At 41.9% G+C, this 17,139-nt stretch overlaps 1 protein-coding gene across 2 annotated transcripts in view; it reads right to left on the minus strand.

Moving 5' to 3' along the window:
• LOC143288892 (uncharacterized) overlaps nucleotides 1-17,139 on the minus strand; it is a 78,440-nt gene that overhangs the window by 8,150 nt on the left and 53,151 nt on the right. For both annotated transcript variants that reach the window (XM_076597555.1, XM_076597554.1), the window contains one exon: nucleotides 8,821-8,918. In XM_076597555.1, coding sequence (XP_076453670.1) covers nucleotides 8,821-8,918 — 98 coding nt within the window. The remainder of the gene's footprint in view (nucleotides 1-8,820; nucleotides 8,919-17,139) is intronic.

The raw sequence follows: 17,139 nt of genomic DNA on the forward strand, positions 1-17,139 counted from the left end.
AGAGATAGGAAGGGGCTGATTTGTGAATACATTTGTAGCATAGAGTGCTGATCTTGTACTTTATTCGGTGTGAGACAGGGAGCCAGTGGAGATGTTTCAAAAGAGGAGTGATGTGCTCAGATCTTTTCTTTCTGAGGACGAGTCTTTTCTTTCTGAGGACGTGTGTACTGTAAAGATTACATGTCGTGCGATAGTCAAACGCAGTTCTTTTGTTTTTGAAGGCTTTCACCGACTAGTTGCACCAGGAAAAGTTTGTCTGCTCATTCTGTTCAACTTTTTTTTTTTCAATCATAAACAGACAAATACATATTCAAATCATAACAATTTGTATAGAAAAAAAACACAACAAAAACAACACAAACGACACAAACAAAAACGAAGAGAGAAATATTGAACTTTTAATATTAATGAGAACTGAAGAAGATGAAGAAAGAAGGAGGGGAAAAAAAAGACGTGACACATAGAGAGAGGAAGACAAGATCACATTTTTGATTGGAGGATGATACAAAAAGAAAAAGGCATTTCAAAATATCTTCGATACATGCACAGAGTCATGAGTCCATGACTCATGAATAAACATCAACAATCATAAACATACATATACATACGCACATACACACTTCTAATTTTTTGCATGTATATATACACACATACACATACATGTGCATGCACATGCATGTACACACACACACACACACACACACACACATTTGTTTTTGTTTAGGTCATTCGACCAATGACAAATAATTAATCAATTTCCTTTCAAAGTCATTTAGTCTTAATTCTAAACAATGTGCATACTTTTCCAAGTTTATATTGTTTCTTAAGTTCCTCCCGGTATGCTTTAATAGTAGGTTTCGATTTACTGAATCTACATTTATAGATATAAAACTTAGCAAAGAGCAATACGAGATCAAATATGCTGTCTGTTTTTGTTTTCTTGTCTGTGACCAAATCATGTTGAGTCCACTGACTTACACATGTACCTTTATCGTGGATCTGTAGCAGTGACTAAATCATGTTGTGTCCACTGACTTACACATGTACCGTTATCGTGGATCTGTAGCGGTGACTAAATCATGTTGTGTCCACTGACTTACACGTGTACCTTTATCGTGGATCTGTAGCGGTGACCAAATCATGTTGTGTCCACTGACTTACACGTGTACCTTTATCGTGGATCTGTAGCGGTGACCAAATCATGTTGTGTCCACTGACTTACACATGTACCTTTATCATGGATCTGTAGCGGTGACCAAATCATGTTGAGTCCACTGACTTACACATGTACCTTTATCGTGGATCTGTAGCGGTGACCAAATCATGTTGTGTCCACTGACTTACACATGTACCTTTATCGTGGATCTGTAGCGGTGACCAAATCATGTTGTGTCCACTGACTAACCAAATCATGTTGTGTCCACTGACTTACACATGTACCTTTATCGTGGATCTGTAGCGGTGACCAAATCATGTTGAGTCCACTGACTTACACATGTAGCGGTTTTGCTCACAAAAAAAGCTGACACATACATGCACTGGGTTTGTTAACGAAAACGATTCGTTTCTTCACTATAAATAAATCATCCTCAACCACGGCCTGGGTTTTTCATATCATTTAAGCAATAACTCGAATATTAAGGAATAAACATGACAAACATTCCCATAATCAACACCACAAAAGGCACATTTCACACCAACGTCACAATTATGGCGTTGGCCCCCAAACGAACATAAATCATTATTGTAATGACACCTGTTTGGGAATACAAAAAGTTACAAACATCAAGAGTTCTCTCACATCTTTTGCACGTTCTCCATGATCTCCACTATACGTATACACCAACTGTTATGCTGAATCAAGTTCTCCATGATCTCCACTATACGTATACACCAACTGTTATGCTGAATCAAGTTCTCCATGATCTCCACTATTCGTATACACCAACTGTCATGCTGAATCAAGTTCTCCATGATCTCCACTATACGTATACACCAACTGTTATGCTGAATCAAGTTCTCCATTATCTCCACTATACGTATACACCAACTGTTATGCTGAATCAAGTTCTCCATTATCTCCACTATACGTATACACCAATTGTTACGCTGAATCAAGTTCTGGACTATCACACCCACTCTTCCACCAAGGAATCATTTCCATATTTTTTGTTTTGTTTTGTATTTATCTTTCTTTTTTGTATTTATCTTTTTAAAATTTTTTTGTTGTTGTTGTTGTATTTATCTCCTTTTTTTGTATTTATCTTTTTTTTCCAAGGCCTAAGCGCGTTGGGTTACGCTGCTGGTCAGGCATCTGTTTGGCAGGTGTGGTGTCGCGTATATGGATTTGTCCGAACGCAGTGACGCCTCCTTGAGCTACTAAAACAGAAACTTCCATAATGTACCTTCATAATCTGTATCACATAATAAAATTAACATTTCAAAATGTCCCCAAATCCTCCAGTTTTTGTAATTCATCTGCTGTTTCCCCCTTCTTTTTCTCTTTTTCCCAGGCCTTTCCCGCTCACTCCACAGCATCTGCCTCTCCCTTTTTAATGTCTCCACCCCCACCTTTTTTCTATGATGATTTACCTTTCTTCATCCCTCTGTCCTCACCCCACTCACATATCCTTACCCTTTCTCCATCACTCTCCCTTGCTTTCTTTCCCAGTGTCATCATTTTCAACAAACGTTAATGTCTTGGCAGCAGGATCTATGGGGGCACTTCACATAGTTTACTGCACAGCTCAATGGTGTCTTTACTGGTTTCCCTCATCTTCACTGATTTCCGTAGATGGCATAGCTCTCCGGAAGGCTTCATCCAGGTCAGTATGAATGTTCAGTTTCACAACCTGTCCATTTTTTACTTTAGCTTGGACTTTATCATTCCAGCTCCAAGCTGTCATGGTAGCTGAATGTTTCACTGTGTTTGTTAACAGCTTGTAGTTAGCAGGTGTGAGATCCTCGTTGAGACTGATCCCTTTGCCCTTCAGTTTTCCTCTGCTGGTCATGAGCTGGTCCCTCTTCTGTCTGTTGAAAAAAGGCACCAGGATGGGTCGAGGCTTGGTACTGCTGCGTTGTCCCGCTCTGTGGGCCACCTCAATGCCCCCTGGAGTGGTGCGCACACCCACAGACTCCGTGAAGATCCGGCACACTTTGCTGACACAGCCTTCTCCTGTCTCTTCCCCGTCCTCCAGTACTTTAAAGACTCGCAAATTCCATCTGCGAGAATACTGCTGAAGGTCGTTGTTATCTGTCTCTTCCCCGTCCTCCAGTACTTTAAAGACTCGCAAATTCCATCTGCGAGAATACTGCTGTTTTATTCTCAGCTCCTGATGCTTCAGAGAGTTTTGCAGTGTCACTCTTTTTCTTCAACGTTTGCAGATCTCTATCTTTTGTGTCCTTTCCAGCTTCTAATTCCAACAGCCGACCTTCTAAAGATTCCAACGTTTCTTTGAATGTCGATGTCTGGACTTCCATCTCTGTTTTTATTTGATTTACTATGTCTTCTTTTGTAGCCAATTCACTAAGACAGTCTAGATGCTTGTTGATAGTCTATCGCTACCTGGATATCCATATTTGAAGTTTCTTCCACTGTTACGTTTTGTGTCTTTCTCTCTTGTTTATCTTTCTTCGGCTTCTCACTAAAACTGTTATCACTCTCGTCAGATGTTGATGGGTGGTTTCGTTTAAAACCAGATTTTGCTAGTTGTCGTTGTCTCGTTCGTCATTTATCAGATGGAAATTTTGCTAGTGAATCGCAGATTGACTTACTGAATCCACACTGCAGACCTATTCACACAACGCTGTCACCGTGCCATCACACATTTAGCACTGACTCCACTGAAAAATCCAAGATGGCACGTGCGACATACCCATGCAGTGAGTTAACACCTTTTTCTTACGCTGCAAAATGTCCGATTCAGGAGTCAAACCACGTTGAAAGTCATATGGGAGGTATGTGTACTTCGTGCCCCACACACTCCTGTACAGATTGTAGTGATTACTACACTTGTTAATTTAAATAAAACACAACATGTGCAGACGGCCCTGCTGTGATCTGCTCACAACAAAGCAGGGGACACCACTCTCTTTTCAACTTTTTGTCGACGTTTGAAACAGCAGGGTTGCCTGAGGGTAAATGCGAACGGGCAAGTCTAATTGCGAACGATGGCTTTGGGTACATGTAGACAATTAAAACAGAAGCAGGTCTTTAACTCATTAGACATAACATATCATTGGAACATCGCACCAGACTGTTGTATTGTTGGTTTTGATCACGCATGCACACAAACACGCAAACAGACATTTAAACACACACACCCCACACCGCACACAAACACACCCTTTTGAGAGTGTTCAGTAACTGTGAAGCATCGTTTGAAAATAGACGCACGTCAAAATACCCTATGGTCTAATTGCAAACGACAATATTTTGCAGATTCCTGTCAGAACTGACGTTCTGATCTGTCACCAATATGCTTTCTTAATTTCTCCCAGCACTGGTAATACGCATTCAACATGTCCAATCAATTAAAAAATATATTTTAAACTGTGTCAAAGTTCAAGTCCTATAACTTGCTTCCCTTGATTTTAGGATTTTGAGAGAGAGTATGTTTGTAACCTCGGTCGGCAGTGGTGCGCGAAGAGAAGAAATAGCGCGGAAATACCCAGAAATAGCAGATGATTGACTGGTTCTTTGAAATGGATATTCAAAAAGGTATTAGGAAAAGGTTGAAGCAGGCGTTAAATTGTGAAATGCAACCGTTAAGAACGCTTCGAAGTGGGGCGGTATAGAAATTGTTCGCAATTACACGCTGTTCACAATTACCATACCAACCCTATAAGAAAATAACGCACCACAGAGTCACAGGAAGGCAAGCTCCGATATCATTCTCATCTTTCGCTATTCAAAATCACACACATGCAAGCAAGCGCGCGCACACACACACACACACACACACATTCTGAGGTGCATGAATGTGTGAACATGCGATCTTGCACAATTGTGGAGTTCTCTCTCTGAATGTGTATGTGTCTGCGTGCGTGCGTGCGTGTGTGTGTGTGTGCGGAAAATTGTTCGTTTGTTAGTTGTTGTTTTTTTGTTGTTTTTTGTTGTTTGTTGTTTCTTTGGTTGTTGTTGTTTTTATGGGGGGTAAGGGGTGGGAGAGGGTTGGCCGGGGGATGGGTGGGGGTAGTGGTAAAGCTTCACACAAACGATCCAGCTAACGACTTAATTGCACGGTTTGCTTGGCTATGTCAGATAGCTTTCGGCCACTTGGATTCCCATTTATTTTCTCCTTCCCTAAACCGCCTCTCGTTCTGGCCGGCGACAAATGCATCCGGTTGTTTTCGGTCTCGTCGTGATGGCAGACCGAGATTCTGAAATGCATACACCCTCAGTCTTTTTCCTCCCTTTCCTCGCCAAGGAAAAGAGGGTGACGTGAAACAAGTCGACCAGGTTTTCACACAGTTATATTGCCACGGTCCCTGTTGTGATTTGCATTCCATTACTGACGTCATTAACCCGCCAATGGCACGACTTCCGGTACTAAAAGCGCATATTGTCGGCGAAGGTCCCAAAGAGCAGTTGACGAACGATTTCCGCTGATTTTTCATCGATTCCTGGTGATGTCTTGCAAACTGCAAATACCCACAAAAACCGCCACATCCCTCACCTCCACTCCCCTCCTCTCCCCACACTGGAACTCTCAATCAACACCCATTCCCTCTGCCTACACCTTTGTACTTGTCGTCTGTGTGCCCACAGTGTACTCACTATGGCGTACTCACTATGGTGTGGTCAATGAACTCACTATGGCGTACTCACTATGGTGTGGTCAATGAACTCACTATGGTGTACTCACTATGGTGTGGTCAATGAACTCACTATGGTGTACTCACTATGGTGTGGTCAATGTACACACTATGATGCAAACACTATGGTGCGGTCAGTGTACTCATTATGGTGCCCTCCCTATGGTGCCTTCACTATGGTGCATTCACTATGGTGCGGTCAGTATACTCACTGTGGTGTGGTCACTGTGGTGCGGTCAGTGTACTCACTATGGTGTGGTCACTATGGTGCGGTCAGTGTATTCACTATGGTGTGGTCAGTGTACTCACTATGTTGTACTCACTATGGTGTGGTCAATGCACTCACTATGGTGCGATCAGTATACTCACTATGGTGTGGTCAGTGTACTCACTATGGTGTGGTCACTATGGTGTGGTCACTGTGGTGTGATCAGTGTACTCACTATGGTGTGGTCAATGTACTCACTATGGTGCGGTCAGTGTACTCACTATGGTGCGGTCAGTATACTCACTATGATGTGGTCAGTGTACTCACTATGGTGTACTCATTATGGTGTGGTCACTGTGGTGTGGTCAGTGTACTCACTATGGTGTACTCACTATGGTGTGGTCAGTGTATTCACTATCGTGCGGTCAGTGTCCTCACTATGGTGTACTCAAATGGTGTGGTCAGTGTACTATGGGGTACTCACTGTGGCGTAGTCAGTGTACTCACTATGCTGTGGTCAATGAACTCGCATGGTGTACTCACTATGGTATGGTCATTGTGGTGTGGTCAGTGTACTCACTATGGTGTGGTCATAATTGTGTGGTCAGTGTACTCACTATGGTGAGGTGTGGTCAGTGTGCGCACTATGATGTGGTCAGTGTACTCACTATGGTGTGGTCAGTGTACTATGGGGTACTCACTATGGCGTAGTCAGTGTACTCACTATGCTGTGGTCAATGAACTCGCTATGGTGTACTCACTATGGTGTGGTCATTGTGATGTGGTCAGTGTACTCACTATGGTATGGTCACTGTGATGTGGTCAGTGTGCTGACTATGGTGTACTCACTATGGTGTGGTCAGTGTACTCACTATGCTGTGGTCAATAAAATCGCTATGGCGTACTCACTATTGTGTGGGCAGTGTACTCACTATGGTGCGGTAGTGTACTCACTTTGGTGCACTCACTATGGTGAGGTAGTGTACTCACTTTGGTGCACTCACTATGGTGCGGTCAGTGTACTCACTATGCTGTCGTCAATGAACTCGCTGTGGTGCACTCATTATGGTGTGGTCACTGTGGTGTGCTCAGTGTACTAACTATGCTGTACTCACTATCGTGCGGTTAAGTGTACACCTTATAGTGTACTCACTAATGTGTGGTCACAGTGGTGTGGTCAGTGTACGCCCTATGGGGTACTCACTATGGTGTGGTCAGTGTACTCACTATGGTGTGGTCAATGTACTCACTATGGTGCGGTCAGTGTACTCACTATGGTGTGGTCAGTGTACTAACTATGGGGTACTCATTATGGTGTAGTCAGTGTATTCACTATGCTGTGGTAAATGAACTCGCTATGGTGTACTCACTATGGTGGTGTGGTCAGTGTACTCACTATAGTGTACTCACTATGGTGTGGTCACTGTGGTGTGGTCAGTGTACTAACTATGGTGTACTCACTATGGATTGGTCAGTGTCCTCACTATGCTGTGGTGACTTTCGAGCGGTCAGTGTACTCACTATGTTGTGGTCAATGAACTCGTTATGTTGTACTCACTATTGTGTGGGTATTGTACTCACTATGGTGCGGTTGTGTACTCACTTTGGTGTACTCACTATGGTGCGGTCAGTGTACTCACTATGCTGTGGTGAATGAACTCGCTATGGTGCACTCACTATGGTGTAGTCTTGGTGGTGTGGTCAGTGTACTCACTATAGTGTACTCACTATGGTGTGGTCACTGTGGTGTGGTCAGTGTACTAACTATGGTGTACTCACTATGGATTGGTCAGTATCCTCACTATGCTGTGGTGACTTTCGAGCGGTCAGTGTACTCACTATGTTGTGGTCAATGAACTCGTTATGTTGTACTCACTATTGTGTGGGTAATGTACTCACTATGGTGCGGTTGTGTACTCACTTTGGTGTACTCACTATGGTGCGGTCAGTGTACTCACTATGCTGTGGTGAATGAACTCGCTATGGTGCACTCACTGTGGTGTGGTCAGTGTACGCACCATGGTGTAGTCAGTGTACTCACTGTAGTGTACTCACTATGGTGTGGTCAGTGTACTCACTATGGTGTGCTCACTATGGTGTTGTCAGTGGAATCACCGTGGTGTACTCACTATGGTGTGGTCAGTCTACTCACTATGGTGTGGTCAGTGTACTCACTGTGGTGTGGTCAGTGTACTCACTGTGGTGTGGTCACTATGGTGTGGTCACTGTGGTGTGGTCAGTGTACTCACTGTGGTGTGGTCATTATGCTATGGTCACTGTGGTGTGGTCATTATGATGTGGTCACTATGATGTGGTCAGTGTACTCACTGTTGTATAGTCCATATGATGTGGTCAGTGTACTCACTGTTGTGTGGTCAGTGCACTCACTGTGGTGTACTCAATATGGTGTGGTCAGTGTACTCACTATGGTGTGGTTACTGTGGTGTGTTCACTGTTGTGTGGTCACTGTGGTGTGGGCACTGTGCTGTGGTCAGTGTACTCACTGTGGTGTGATCACTGTTGTGTGGTTAGTGTACTCACTGTGGTGTGGTCACTGTGGTGTGGTCACTCCGCTGTGGTCAGTGTACTCACTGTGGTGTGGTCAGTGTACTCACTGTGGTGTGGTCACTGTGGTGTCATCAATGTACTCATTATGGTGTGGTCACTCTGCTGTGGTCAGTGTACTCACTGTGGTGTGGTCAGTGTACTCACTGTGGTGTGGTCAGTGTACTCACTGTGGTGTCATCAATGTACCCATTATGGTGTGGTCACTGTGCTGTGGTCAGTGTACTCACAGAAGGAGATCCTCATGTCCCTGCCGTCTATCTGCAGTTTCCAGGAAGCTGTCTCCTCCCCCAGGGTCATGCCCCCGTCATAGTTACACCCCACCTTCCTGTAATACCACACAGTTAGATATTGATGGATGAATAGACTGATAGACTGACAGACAAATAGAAAGACTGAATAGATAGATGGATAGACATAGACTGGGGAGGAAGAAGCTAAATGGATACGGATTGACAGACATACAGATCGAATGATAGGTATGAAAGCAAGCACGTGAGAAAGAAAGAAAGAAAAGGCACAATTTTGAAACAGCCCAGATAGACAGGCAGATAGGCAGAGAGGGTGGACAGACAAGCAGACAGATAGACTGACAGACTCACCGACAGACAAATAAACCAGGCAGACAGGCAAACCAGACCGTACAGACTGACAGACACTCGCACACACACAGATAGATTGGCACACACAGAGTCTGACTGACAGACAAACAGACAGATTTACAAACAGACAGACAGGGTGACAGGCAAGCAGGCAGATTGATAGACATAGTCAGACAAACCGATGGACAGGCAAATACACAAACAGAGGGACAGACAGGCAGATAGACATACAAACAGACAGACAGACAGACTGACATCATGTATATATGGCTGGTTAGATGGCTTAACTGATCGGAGACATGCATGAGCAATGTTTGGATAAGAACACAGCGACACCAAACACTTTATCCTTGGGGAATTTTTCCCTCATGCATGGGCAATGTTTGTATAAGAACACAGCGACACCAAACACTTTATCCTTGGGGATTTTTTCCCTCATGCATGGGCAATGTTTGTATAAGAACACAGCGGCACACTCACTCACTCATTCCCTTTACCGCTGGGGTCGTTGGGGGGACATGAGGAAGATGTCATAGCTCGCCACGCCGTTCTGTTGGCAGCTGTCGTGAGGAGATCTGGTATCGTCATTTTGGTCCATTCCTTGACGTTGTCGGACCAGCTCTTTCTCTGCCGCCCCCGTCTGCGCCCTCCCTCTACAGTCCCTTGCAGGATGGTTTTGGAGAGGGTGTTATGTCGTATGATGTGACCAAACCATGCCATCTTCCGTCGTTTGACAGTCGCCAGCAGTGGTTCTTGGGGCCCAACAAGGTTGCTGACCGGGTTCCGCACATAGTCATTGGTCTTGTGCTCCTTGTAGGAGATGTGTAGTAGTCTCCTCAAGCACTTGGTTTCGAATGCTTGGATTCTTCTTTCTGTTTCTGCTATCAGTGTCCATGTCTCACATCCATATAAGAGGATGGAGACCACTAGTGACTTGTAGAGCAGGAATTTTGTGTGGAATCTGATGTTGCTCTTCCATACCCTGTTCAGTCTGGCCATCGCTGCCGTTGCAGAATTAATCCTATTTCGGATTTCTGACACAGCGTCACTAAACACTTTATCCTTGGGGAATTTTTCCCTCATGCATGAGCAATGTTTGGATAAGAACACAGCGGCACTAAACACTTTATCCTTGGGGAAACCCAAGGTGGGTTTGTGAAATGCTGGGGGATTTTAATGACCCCGCCAGAGCACGAAATAATTCAGGGGGGAATAACACGTCTCACTCGCTCCACCAAGAGATCGGCTCACCATGGTAGCCGCCACAAAATGCACTTTTGATGTTCGTTTGATTTTTTTTCCCCACAGCTGACGTTTTGCCAGGTAATGCAATGATGATCATCGATTAATCATTACCTAGGAAAATAAGGATCTCTCTCTCTCTCTCTCTGTCTCTATGTCTCTCTGTCTCTCTTTCTCTCCCTCCCTATGTATACATTACTAAAAATAAACAGTAGTCCACTACCTCACACATCATGGAGATTTTCCATCTCTCTCTCTCTCTCTCTCTCTCTCTCTCTCTCTCAAGAAACGTGAATTTGAGGAGCTAAGGTTACAGAAATTAAAATCATCAATCAAAGATTCAAATCTGTTTTGGGCAACAGTAAGATCTGTAAATAGAAAGGCATTTGTTTATAATAATATTAGTGCTCAGCAATGGTATGACCATTTTTCTAGTGTATTTGTAGGTAATGCTAACACTGAAACAGAAGATGAGGTAGTAGAGGAGGTTGGTGATTTTGAAGAACCTTGCTTTAATGACCCAATTAGCAGGCAAGAAGTAATTGATAGCATAAACAATTTAAAACCAGGTAAAAGTGCAGGCCCAGATAAAATATTGAGTGAAATGTTAAAGCAGGCAAATACAGATGTTGTTGATTTTCTGGTGTTTTTATTTAACAGATGTTTCAATGATGGAATCTTTCCAACAGATTGGGCAAAATCGATTATCATACCTATTCACAAAAAGGGAGACCCAAATATTCCAGATAATTACCGTGGAGTTGCACTTACAAGTATCATTAGTAAAGTTTACACTTACATTTTAAATAGAAGATTAACTAAATGGGCTGAACGAGAAGAAAAGATTATTGAAGAGCAAGCTGGATTTCGATCAGGTTACAGCACCATTGACCACATTTTCACATTGTATGCAATTGTACAAACACATTTATTAAAAAATAGAAAATTGTATGTTGCTTTTGTAGATTTTCAGAAGGCCTTCGACTCTGTGAATCGAAATAGTTTATGGAATGTGTTACGTAAAACTGGTGTTGATGGTAAGCTTTATATGGCACTGCGTGGTGTATATGATGCAGTTTTAGCGTGTGTGCGTGAGAAGGGTGTATATTCAGATGTATTTGATTGCCCACGTGGCGTAAAACAAGGATGTCTGTTGAGCCCTATGATGTTTTCGTTCTTTATTAATGAACTGGCAGGAGAGATAACGAAAAAAGGAAGACATGGGATTCAAATGATCCCTGGGGCTGTTGAACTGTTTCTCATGTTATTTGCAGATGATGTAATTCTTTTGTCTGACACGGCCATAGGACTTCAAAATCAGCTGAACATATTAAAGCAAGAAGCAGATAGATTATTTTTAAAAGTTAACCTTGAGAAAACAAATATAGTTGTGTTTAGAAAAGGTGGTTACCTATCTAGATATGAAAGATGGCACTATGGAACTGATGAAGTGAAGGTAACTAATGCTTATAAGTATCTTGGAATGATTTTTACAACTAAGCTGAGTTTGACAAGGACAGTAGCAGAAATTTGTAGAAAGGGGAAGAAGGGGGTTATAGAAATCTTAAGGTGTTTACGTAAGTTAGGCTCGATAGATTCATATATATTTTGGAAACTTTTTGATACTCAAATAGAACCAATGATAACATACAGTGCCGAAATTTGGGGACTTTCTGATAACAAAGATTTGGAAAAAGTACATACATTAGCTATTAAACGTTTTTTAAATGTTCCATTACATGCTTCAAATACTGTATTATATGGAGAAAGTGGTAGATACCCATTATACATTAAATCATGTGTGAAATGTATAAAATATTGGTTAAAATTAATAAGGCTACCCACATCGAGATTATGTAAGCAGGCGTATGAAATGTTAGTAAATGAACATGAGAGAGGGAAGGAAAACTGGGTATATTTTGTAAAGAAGACATTAACTGTAAATGGATTTGGGATTGTGTGGATGTGTCAGGGAGTTGGATGTGTAGAAGGATTTGTTTCAGAATTCAAAGATAGGCTAATTGCTTCATATAAACAGAATTGGCACTGTAAAATGGAAAGCACTGAGAAATATAGATGGTTTTTTAGTTTTAAAAGTATATTTCAAACAGAAAAATATATTACAGTCGTGACAAACAAGTGGCACCGAACAAGTCTCGCCAGATTTAGAACGAGAACGATTGGTTTGAATGCTTATGAAAAGTGGTTTCAGACTGAGCCCTCGTTACTCTCCCCTTGTCCAATGTGCGGTCATTCAAGGGAGGATGAATTGCATTTTTTGTTTAGTTGTAAAGCTTATGACGATATTCGAGAAAAATGTGTTGTATTTAAAACAAATTCAGCAAAGAATGAAGATATTTTTGGAGTGCTTAATCTAAATCAGGAAACTTCACTACAGTCACTTGCAAAATATATTGCAGAAGCGAATAACATGCGACGAAAAAAAAACTCAACAATAATAAAATAGTATCAGGTGTTGCTCATTGTGAAAAGTGAAATCTGTGTTGTCATTCTCATATGGAAAATATTTATGTTATACATTTATATATGTTTTTGTTTTTATTTCTTACTACATGCCATTACTTTGAATGGATGGTCGAACTGCACTTTGTTGCACAGATTGATTGATTTCGTTTTGGCTTTGGTTTTCATCAATATTATTACTATTGATGCATGTATTATGAACCCCCATGTCATTAGGGCTGTAAAGCTATTGACATTAAAGTGTTCAGTGTTCAGTGTTCAGTGTTCTCTCTCTCTCTCTCTCTGTTTGTCTCTGTCTCTCTTTTTCTCTTTCTCAATGTTATCTGCGATCTGTTCGCTGATGACAGTTCCCTTCATTGTAGCGACACCGACATTGATCTTGTTGAATCATCTCTACAACAGGGAATAAATGTCATTTCAGACGTGTTATCAAAACCACATGGAACTTAACCCATACAAAACAAAAAGTATGGCACTGACATCCAGACAGAAACACCAACGTCTAATATCACTGATAGTGAAAAGACGCTAAACAAAAGAACGAACGAACGAACCAACGTAAACCTCTCATTTTAAAACTCGAGGTAAACAAGAACTCAACTGAACAAGTTTGTGAGCACCACGTTCTTGGGGTAATAATTGATAAAGAACTGAACTGGCAAGCTCATATCAACCATGTATGCAAACAATTAGCCCGCAACTTGTTCTTACTCAATAAACTTAGATACTACGTCGATGCTCCAACCAGAAAATTATTCTTCGGGGCATACTGTCTTTCTCATATCAGTTATGCATCTACAGTCTGGAGCAATGCCAGTCACAACCAGCTAAAAAAAGTTAACTCGTTGCATAGACGAGCAGCTAAACTTATTTTACCAGACCACTCCCTATCAACAGATGAAAAATTAACAAAGTTGGAAATATTACCAATATACAAGCAATTCGACTACAATAAAATGGCCTTCATGTTCAAAGTACACAAAAACATGTCACCAGTCACCTTGTTCAACGGGCATCAGAGCGTTACGATTCAGATAATTATATTCTGCTTCGTGTGCGCATCGATTTGTACAAATCTAGCTTTGCATTTTATGGACCATCTGTTTGGAACTTTCTTCCTTCGTTCATTAAGACGTGCGATTCATTACGTTCCTTCAAATAAAGCATACGAAAACTTCTACTCCACAAACAATAGGCCCACAAGGCTTTTTTTTTACCAGCTAAAAACCCCCAGAAAATCATGTTTTTTGTGAAGTTTGTATCTATGCCTTTTCATGCAGTGAATTTATTTTATTTCTGCCTTTGTGCTTTAATGTTTTTACTTGTTCGCCTGTTAATTGGATGTTATTACCTGTAACATCTGCATCAGCAAATTAATCACTTTTGTATATGTACAATGTTAAAGTTGTGTTTCTCTGTTCTCTTTATGTCCGCTATATGTTTCTCTCTTCGGTCATGTATCTGTATGTGCATAAGTGTGTGTGTGTCTGTGTCTGTGTCTGTGTCTGTGTGTCTGTGTGTTGGGTGGAGAGAGTGTGTGCATGTGTATGGATATGAATATGTGATTGCGTTCGTTTTTATTACTTTTTACGATGTTAGTGATGATGATGGTGATTATTATTCGTAGTAGTAGCAGTAGATGTAGCAGTGTTAACAAAATTATTATTGTTGTGTCGTTATCGTTAATGTTCTTATTGCTATTGTTGTCACAAGGACAGATTGGAAGACTGGGCGATGCCTAAAATCTTTATCCTTGAGTAATAAAGTTTTTGAATCTTGAATCTTGAATCTCTCCCTCCCTATGTTTTCATTGCTCAAAGCAATAAACAGTAGTTCACTACCTCACACGTCATGGAGATTTTCCACGCGATTTGACAGAAGGTTGAAAATCATACCATAGATACCGATGCACTGCTGTTAAGTGCTTCGACTAGCATGGATGTCTGCTCCCTCCCCCCTCCCCCCCTCCCTCCCACCACCTTCTTCTTCTTCAGATTGAGCGACCAGTCATTCGGATGAGAAGATAAACTGAGGGCCCGTGTGCAGCACGCACTTGGCGCACTGAAAAAGAACCCATGGCAGCGAGAGTGCTGTGCCAAATTCTGTACAAGAAATCCACTCGGATAGGTTACACATATATAATGATCATATGCTTGCACTCAAAGCCTGACAAAGCGCGTTGGGTTACGTGCTGGTCATGCATTTACCTAGCAGATGTGGTGTAGCGTATATGGGCTTCTTCCGAACGCAGTGACGCCTCCTTGAGAAATTGAAACTGAAACTTCTTAATCTGGATAGTGAATGAAGAGGGGAGTTCCTTGTGGACATTCTGTTTTCGGCACGTGTTACAAATGTGTGTTGTTGTATACATGCCCATCATTCAGAAGCGAAACCCAGGACTGCCGACACTGTGTCGTGGTGGCCCAGTGGTATAGTGCGACCGCCTAGCAAGTGAGAGAATCTGAGAGCACGAGATCGAATCCTTCAAACGGCAGTATCCTTTCTACCCCTCTACTAGACCTTGAGTGGTGGTCTGGACAACTAGTCATTCGAATGAGGCGCTTAACTGATCGGGGTCCCGTTTGCAGCTCACAACAAGAAAAGGGTTGTGTGTGTGTGTGCGCGCGCGCGCGTATGTGTGTGTGTGTGTGCGTGTGTGTGTGTGTGTGTGTGTGTGTGTGTGTGTGTGTGTGTGTGTGCGCGTGTAGCAAACTCCACTTTGATAGGAAAACAAATACACTTGCAGGCAGGCAGAAAAAATACAGGTGGCGCTACTTTGTAATCAACACCCCCAACAACCTCCGCTCTCTCTCTCCCTCTCTTTCTCTCCCTCTCTCCCTCCCCCTCTCTCTCTCTCTTTCTCTCGTCGAATCGTCCTACATAAATGGATTAAATACTAAAAAAAGAATCTGATTCAATTCAAAAAGAGAAGAAAGGATAGTGTGGTCTGAGGAGAATGTGCATGTATATAAGGGAGAGTTGGACAGTTGTCAGTTTAAGGAGTTTTTACAGAATGCTTTTGACATGTTAATTGTTGATGTGAGTGCCTGTGTTGAACTGTTTTCATGAGCATTGTATGGGGCAGCTGCCTCTGTGATTCGAACAGCTGGTAGAGGACAGAAGAAATGTAATGATTGGTTTGATGACGAGTGTAAGAGGAAGAAAAGAATTGTCAGAGGCCTTCTTAAAAGTTTCCAGAGATGTAAAACTGAAGAAAATAACAGAGAACGTAAATAAACATTTGTAAAGGAAAGGAAGGAATTTGTGTATTTGAAGAAAAGAAAGAAACGTGAATTTGAGGAGCTAAGGTTACAGAAATTAAAATTATCAATCAAAGATTCAAATCTGTTTTGGGCAACAGTAAGATCTGTGTTGTATTTAAAACAAATTTTGCAAAGAATGAAGATATTTTTGGAGTGCTTAATCTAAATCAGGAAACTTTACTTTTATATTGCTAAAGCGAATAACATGCGACGAAAAACAACAACAATAAAGTAGTATCAAGTGTTGTTCATTGTGAAAATTTAAATCTTTGTTGACAGTTTCATATGGAAAATACATGTTTTCCATTTATATATGTATATTCTTTTCCTCTACATCACATTACTTTGAATGAATGGTCGAATTGCATTTAGTTGTACAAATCGATCGATTTCGTTTTGGATTTGGTTTTTATCAATACCATTACTATTGATACATTTTGTTATTTGTATTATGAACCCCCATGTCATAAGGGCTGTAAAGCTATTGACATTAAAGTGTTCAGTGTTCTCTCTCTCTCCCTCTCTCTCTCTCTTTATTTCTCTCTCTCTTCTATCAAAACACGAGACAGGCGACTCCGGCTGAAACTCTATCACGCACGCAAGCATGCTGTTCAAAGCGATACCATTCAGCTTCTGTCAGAAGGATCTCTCTCTCTCTTTCTGTGTGTGTGTGTGTGTGTGTGTGTGTGTGTGTGTGTGTGTGTGTGTGTGTGTGTGTGTGTCCGGAAGCGCGCGACAAAGAAAGAAAACAACAACAACAACAACAACAAAGCACACTTCCGTGTCGATGCTGGGGGTTGGCCTATCGGGTGGCTGCAGTCATTACGGGGATGTTCGGTTTGTATGCATGGACAGAGGTTGGGTGCTGTGTGGAAGAGAGAGGTAGCATGAGTATCAGTATCAGTATCAGTAGCTCAAGGAGGCGTCACTGCGTTCAGTGAAATCCATATATGCTATA

This window comes from Babylonia areolata, chromosome 13 (assembly GCF_041734735.1).
Source record: "Babylonia areolata isolate BAREFJ2019XMU chromosome 13, ASM4173473v1, whole genome shotgun sequence".
Taxonomy (NCBI): Eukaryota; Metazoa; Mollusca; class Gastropoda; order Neogastropoda; family Buccinidae; genus Babylonia; species Babylonia areolata.